Raw genomic sequence first — 7,094 nt, 5'->3', positions numbered from 1 at the left:
CTTACGTGTTATGAGAGGAGTAACTACCTAGAGCAAATTGAATTAATAACCGTCGCCCAAGTCGGTCCCATAACATAATACGTTAGCTTGCAAAAATGTCTCATATTATCGGACAGACGGAGTTTTATGTAAAACACATACGTAAGAATAGCATTGCTCTTTTGGAAGATACCCCCCACCCCCCCCCCCCCCCCCCCAAAAAAAAATACTCAATGATGACAATAACAACTTGACCAAAAACCAAAACAGCAAATACATTGCTGTTCCCCTATCATCCCAGGAATGACCAATACGCATGACTGATCATATGTACAAAATCGCCACACAATTTATGAAGCTACTAGAACCAACAAACAACACGAAAAAACCAACAGTCACACACACACACAGTCAGCTGCAACTCTATGACATTTCACCGGTCTCCTTCATACCAGCCCTCTGCCGCGACTCTATGACATTTCGACAGTTTCAGGTTGTTCAACGACCTACCGCACTCATCTCTCTCGCCAGGCCCAGTGAGGCCTATAGGAGGCTAGGACGCGTACTGCGAGACCCTCCTGCTGCCGCCGCCGCCTCCTCGCCGTCTGGACGGCGTGCGGCTGTACTGCGGTGAGCCGCTGTATGCCGGGGAGCCCATGGAGGCCAGGGAAGCATAAGGCTGGCTGGCGACATGGTTCAGGCCTATCGCAACGTCTGCGATGATGGGGCGGACGTGGGGCTGGTCCTGCAGGCACATGATGCTGATCACCACCAGCTGGTTGAGCGCCGAGGGCGGGTAGCTGCCGCGGAGGGCTGGGTCAGCCAGCCGGTGGAATTTCCTCTTGTCATGCATAAATGGCCTTGACTGCAAAAAGATAAATAAAAGAAAGGTGTGAGTAACCCTCCAGAGCTTTACAGAAACAAATTTGATGATACTCAAATTAACCATTCCAAATTTGATGTTCAATGGCAGCAATGATGCAATGTGGGTAAAAATGAGAAAATTATATGTTTTTTCTTTTGCCAAGGAACAGAGAAACTTATGTGAACATCATCCAAATAGAAGGAAAATTAACATGTCTATGAAAACAGAGTACTCTCAAGATATAATTGGATTCTAAGAAAAGACAGCTATTCTGCAGACAGATTCTGAGAGGATGCATATAAAGTATGGAACGAGGTAGAACTGCTTACCCATGTTAGCAAACTCTGCTCTGGCTTAGGCCTCGAAGCATCATAGATCCTCCTCCCGGTGATCAGCTCCAACAGAAGAACACCAAAGCTGTAGATGTCGGATTTCATGGTAAGCTTGCCACTCACCACGTAATCAGGAGCGCAGTATCCATAGGTACCCATGACCCTGGTAGACACATGAGTCCTGTCACCAACGGGCCCAACTTTTGCCAGTCCAAAATCGGAGAGCTTTGGGCTGAAGTCCTCATCCAGCAGAATGTTGGCAGCTTTCATGTCGCGGTAAATGATCGGTGGGTCTGCCACGTTGTGCAGGTATGAGAGCCCTTCTGCTACCCCAACAGCTATCTTCACTCGTGTATTCCAGTCGAGTGGTGGCTTGCCATGAGGAACATCTGTTCAAAGGTGAAAATTTCTATCAGTGAATGAAGTGTACACGATGTTTCATTCAGTATACAAATAACCAAATTGATGTATAAGTAAAAGATGTATCAAGCATAGTGAGACAAGAAACAGAAAGTACGCAAACGGTTAGATAAAAAAATCAAGTCGAGTAACGATAACACATTTTTGGAAGACTGGAAGTATTGGCCTAAGTTTAGCAGGAGCACATCACTGAAACAGATTACATGTTAGGAAAATAAAGGAACTTTGCAGAAAAGTTCAGATGGTTCACATCATGCCCATCACCTAGTACTGCTATCATTGTGCAGACCATGTGATGTTCAGGCATGAGACAAAGCACGAGGACCTGAGAGCTTCAATAATTTACGTGGGGACAATTCTGGCTAACCTTAGGCATTATGTGCTCAATAATTTTGGCATGTAGGAAAATGTTCAATCATCAAAAAGGTTGCTTTTCAGGTAAGAAACATATAAGCGAGTATGACAAAGTTTTTGTGCGGATTGCACGCTGAAACCAGTTTATTTTGTAGTTTTCCAGAATACACAAAATGGATGGTTCACACTTCACACTACCCAACTAAGCGATTAGCCAATAATACTTACCAACTTAATAACTATACACAACAAAAAAAAACTCGACCCTCACGTGGGTTGGTGTCTCTGTGCGTGCCAGCGAGAGGGAATTTTTTTATGCGAGACCCAGGCTTTGAACTGGGGTCAGTCGCTCCAGAGGCGTTACCATCACACTCAATACTTAATAGTGTTTGTAAATGGACATGAACATAAATGACAATAACAAACTACATTGTCCCCTGACTTTAATCCCTTGAAAGAGGAGACAGCATACCCATAGTTTCAGAAATCTTGCAAAGTATTCAGCCTTACAAGAGAACAAATCAGGAAGACAAAGGCGATGGCAGAGGACATATGGGGAATGCAAAGTAGTACTGTAGTGTATATTTTAAACGGTGGGGAGCTATTGCCCCTATTATTCTTGAACATTATAGTGCATAGATATACTATACCATGTCTGACCTTTTTTAACTTATATCTTTGTCCCAACTTTGACTTTCTTAAATACAAAATCCGGATTGCAATCAAGTACTAAAAAACACAAAATTCCAATCTGAATCCATGCACTAAGAAACAGAGGTGGAAGGTTGGTTGATTCACCAACAATTAATACAGAAAAAATACCTGCCATATTGTTTCTTCATGATTTTTGTAGAAATAGAAACTTCAACATATAAAAGATAGACCTGAATTCTATTAAAGCAGAAAATGAAAGCGACATGGAAAAAGAACCGAGCAACGCTCGATTGTCTAGGTGCACCGACAATTAATACAGAAAAAATATCAGCCTTATTGTTTCTTCATGATTTTTTAAGAAATGAAAACTTCAACATATGAAAGATAGATAGCATCCTGGATTCTATTAAAGCAGATAATGAAAGCGACATAGAAAGAGAACCGAGCATAGCCCGATTGGCTAGGACAGGTCTGCATGCTCGTTGCTCACCGACCCGCGTTCGAGGCCCAGTGTCAGCAGGGTGCTAAAGGTTGGTTGATGCACGAACAATTAGTACAGAAAAAAAATCTGTCTTATCGTTTCTTCACAATTTTTGTAGGAATGAATACTTCGAGATATAGAAGAACAGATAGCATCCTAATTGTAGTAAAGCAGATAATAAAAAAGACAAATAAAGAGAACCGACCAATGCTCGATTGGCTAGGAACGCAGGTCGGCTTAATTATCTGTCTAATTGTTTCTTCATGATTTTTGAAGAAATGAATACTTCAACATACAGAAGAATGGGTAGCACCCTGAGTTCTATTAAAGTAGAGAATAAGAGAGACAAACAAAGAGAGAACCAAACACTGCTCGCTTGGCTAGGAGCGTGGGTCTGCGCACTCGTTGCTCGCCAACCCGCGTTCGAGGCCCGGCATCAGCAGGGTGCTCAAGGGTGGTTTATGAACCAACAGTTGATACAGATAAAATATCTACCTATTGTTTCTTCATGATTTTTGTAGAAATTAATACTTCAACATGTAGAAGAACAGGCATCCTGAATTCTATTAAAGCAGATAATAAAAGCTAAAAAGAAAGAGAACCGAGCATCGCTCGCCTGGCTAGGAGCGCGGGTCTGCGCGCTTGTTGCTCGCCCACCCGCGTTCGAGGCCTGGCGTCAGCAGGGTGCTCGGTTCTTCTTAATATAAGTTATTCTCTGGGTGCTATTGCCCATGGGTCGAGTTTTTCTTTATTGGAAAAGAGAAAATGGAGGCGATTTTGATTTCTTTCTTTTTGCTCATGTGTGAGGACCCACATGTATTGCCTGAATGCACATAAAAGTAAAAATTTCAACACTTGAAGGTTTAACTTTTGGTACTCAGATGTTTTTCCTCCAGTGTTCGTACTAGCAAAAAATACCCATGTGTTGCTACAGAAGTTTTTTTTTTCTTTTTATATCGCATCAGTCATTTAAACATTTGTGCCATCACATCCATAATTTTGTGCAAAACAAAGAAAGATATATCTCAAAGTATACATCAGTTGAATGAACCTTATGTCCTCCACATAATGGATGACAACAGGTAATGTCCTAATAACACAACAGGAAATCTTGATGATGGGTGAATGGACCACCACCAACCCAGATCTTTATAAGAAGTAGGTATGAAGACAACTAAATATTTGTTTTCTTATGAAGTGAGTAACCCGATCAAAATACCATCTGTTTCATAGTTAAAGGAAAAAAAACACCATGATCCTGAGAAAGTGAAACTCCAATAAATCCTCATATCGGTGTACCGGACAAGAAGAATCTTCGAACAGTTGGAGCATGACCTTTTGTTTTTTCGACAGAAGTACGACCTTCTATTTTGTTTGGTAATGGTAACTAGACTTTTCATTCCACCATTATCAGAAGTTATCATAGACTAACAGACAGCAGCACAACCATGGATGGTTCCCAAAAGTGAACCCCCAAAAAGCAAATCCTCAAAGTCACCTCTTTCCCAGAACTGAGAGAGGGGAACCATAGATGGTTTCTTCTATGATCTCCATTTCTTTTCCCCTTTGATTTTCCCAAATCCACACGAATTACTTTCGAGAGCGAGTGCGAGTAGCGTGAAGGTTTACCACACAAACTGAACTGTACCATAACACGCACATTATGAAGAATAGCCAATACATATCAACATGGATATTAACTGCATTGCACAGATGAACTGAACCAAAAACAGAGAGCGAGTCTGAAGAATTCTGGGAAGAAGTATTACCAAAGAGGTGGCTCTCGAGGCTGCCGAAGGGCATGTACTCGTAGACCAGCAGGCGCTCGTCCCCCTGCGCGCAGAAGCCGACGAGGCTGACGAGGTTGGGGTGGCTGAGCACCGTGAGCATGAGCACCTCCACCAGGAACTCCTTCCTCCCCTGCACGCTCTCCCGGGCCAGCTGCTTCACCGCCACCATCTGCGCATCGGAAGCGCCCTGTGAGGAGGAGGAAAACAGTCAATCGAATCTTTTTTTCACCGGAAACCAGGGCCGCCGGAGGAACAGAGGTGAAACAGGGGAGGAAGAGTGGGGACTCGCCTGCGAGTTGGTCTTGGAGATCTTGCCCTTGTACACCTTGCCGAAGCCGCCCTCGCCGATGAAATTGGCCTCGTTGAAGTAGCCGGTGGCGACGAGCAGATCCTTGAAGGTGAAGCTGTGCGCGCAGCCGCTCCCCACGTCCGGCGCCACCTTCCTCTGCGCGTCCGCGACTGCTCCAAGACCCAACAACACAACACGGATAAGAAAGATGAGGAACAAAGAAGAGCGCTTTGCACCACGCGGCGGCGGGGCGGGGAGGGGACGGGCAGAAATCAGTCGAGAAAGGAACCTGAGTCGTCGTCGGTGCAGTGGTGGGCGAGCTTGGAGGGCTTGAGGTCGCCGGCCCCTCGGCGCGCCGCCGGGGCGAAGCAGCCGAAGCAGCCCATCCCCCCCAAATCAGAACACCTGTCAGATACTTGCGGCGCGAGGGCAGGGAGGAGGATCAATCTCGCTCGCCCAGGGGAGGGAGGGGGGCTATAAATGTGCGACCGAACCCGTCGGCATGGGCCCCGTCCCGGGGGAACTCCAATCCAGGGGCCAGGATTGGTTGGACCGATCGATCGAGCGGCGGCCGACGAGCGGGCGAGCGAGGGATTGCGGGGCTAGCAGGCAACAGCGCGCCGGGGCCGGGGGGCTGCGCAAATTAGGCAAGAAGTAATCGCCGGCATCAGCAGCAGTGGGGAGTAGGAGGAGGAGGACAGCGGCGGCCCCAGCGGTGGCGGGGCGGAGGAGCAATTCGGGAAAGCATTAACCAGCGGGACGAAACGAAGTCCACACAGACTCTCTGGCTGGCTCCTGCGGGAAAGCGGAACCAAGACCGAAATCGAATCCCGGTTTGGAAGCCGGCCGGCAGTCTCGCGGCCTTGTTCGCTCTTGCTCCGTCCGGACGGAGGGAGGGAGCGAGCGAGGGTGAGGGAGAGGGACTCGTGGCCGGTTTCTTGGTCGGGCTGGCTGGCTGGGTTTCCCGCGAGATGAGGATGGGGGAGTGGAGTCGAGCGTGAGCGTGACTGCTGCGTGCGTACGGTTTTCCTGGCGTGGACTGTGCTGGCTTAATTGCGCGGTGGCGGAGGAGTAGATCTGATGAGCCACCGCCGCGCTCTCTCTCTCTATCTCGTGCTCCTCGTAGGACACGACGATGATATTTGTCCACCCTTCTTCCCCTTCCCCCTCTCGCTGTTTTTGCCTTGCCATGTGTGAGAAACTCCGCCCGGGCCCACGTGTCACCCTCAGTTTACGCAGAACCATTTTTTTATGCATTCGGCGCGTATTTGTGTCGCCCGCTTTATGCTGTCGGATTTGTCTTGAGATAGAGCGGTATGCATAGCGTATCATGACCGGCGCGCCCGCCGCTAAGGTATCGCGGCGGATGTTTATTGCAAGATATATTGTCGTAATTGCAAGTGCTATTGGATTTTATTTTCTTTGCTACGAAGGAACGACGCCATTTGGCATAGCCGTATCTGTAGAAGCTTTGATGGTTTCTTCGATGGAAATCGGCGGAAGGGCGCGTTGTTTCGCAAAACATTTATTCATGTATTCGGCGCACATTTTTCTTAGCCACTTTAACACGTTGGCTCTTTTGGATAGAAATGGTATGTGCCTACAGACAATGTGTGACGATTGCGCGCCTACGTCGCTAAGATATCAGAGGAATGTTTTTCTTTAGCATCAGTACAGACACAAGCGCTCATATACACACGCATATACTCACCCTTATGAACACCTCTGAAAGACTGAGCCGGCACATCATCTTGACGGAAACGTCTCCTCCCACTGAAAGCGCATCGCCATCCTGAAATAAATCCAGAAATAATGCGAGCACCAGGATTTGAACCCTGGTGGGTTGGGGATACCACTGTCCACCTAACCATCTCAACCACATGTTGATTCGCCAGAGAGATGTTTGTTACAAGATGTATTATTGTAACTA

General features: G+C 46.9%; 1 protein-coding gene across 2 annotated transcripts; it reads right to left on the bottom strand.

Annotated features, from left to right (window-relative positions):
- Positions 1–229: 229 nt before the first annotated feature.
- On the bottom strand, positions 230–6,224 carry LOC125511329 (probable serine/threonine-protein kinase PBL21). Of its 2 annotated transcripts, none has more exons than XM_048676674.1 (5): positions 5,454–6,224; positions 5,165–5,334; positions 4,855–5,044; positions 1,174–1,565; positions 230–844 (listed from the first exon to the last, which is right to left on the bottom strand). In XM_048676674.1, exons 1-5 carry the CDS (start codon positions 5,548–5,550, stop codon positions 533–535), a joined length of 1,161 nt encoding a protein of 386 aa, XP_048532631.1. In that variant the 5' UTR covers positions 5,551–6,224; the 3' UTR covers positions 230–532. The 2 variants fall into 2 exon arrangements, with proteins under 2 accessions (XP_048532631.1, XP_048532630.1); XM_048676673.1 differs by having other exon boundaries at positions 4,855–5,062; positions 5,454–6,223.
- Positions 6,225–7,094: the final 870 nt, after the last annotated feature.

This window comes from Triticum urartu, chromosome 5 (assembly GCF_003073215.2).
Source record: "Triticum urartu cultivar G1812 chromosome 5, Tu2.1, whole genome shotgun sequence".
NCBI classification, from domain to species: domain Eukaryota; kingdom Viridiplantae; phylum Streptophyta; class Magnoliopsida; order Poales; family Poaceae; genus Triticum; species Triticum urartu.
The sequence above is the reverse complement of the archived record's forward strand: the minus strand, read 5'-3'. Positions and strand labels throughout refer to the sequence as shown.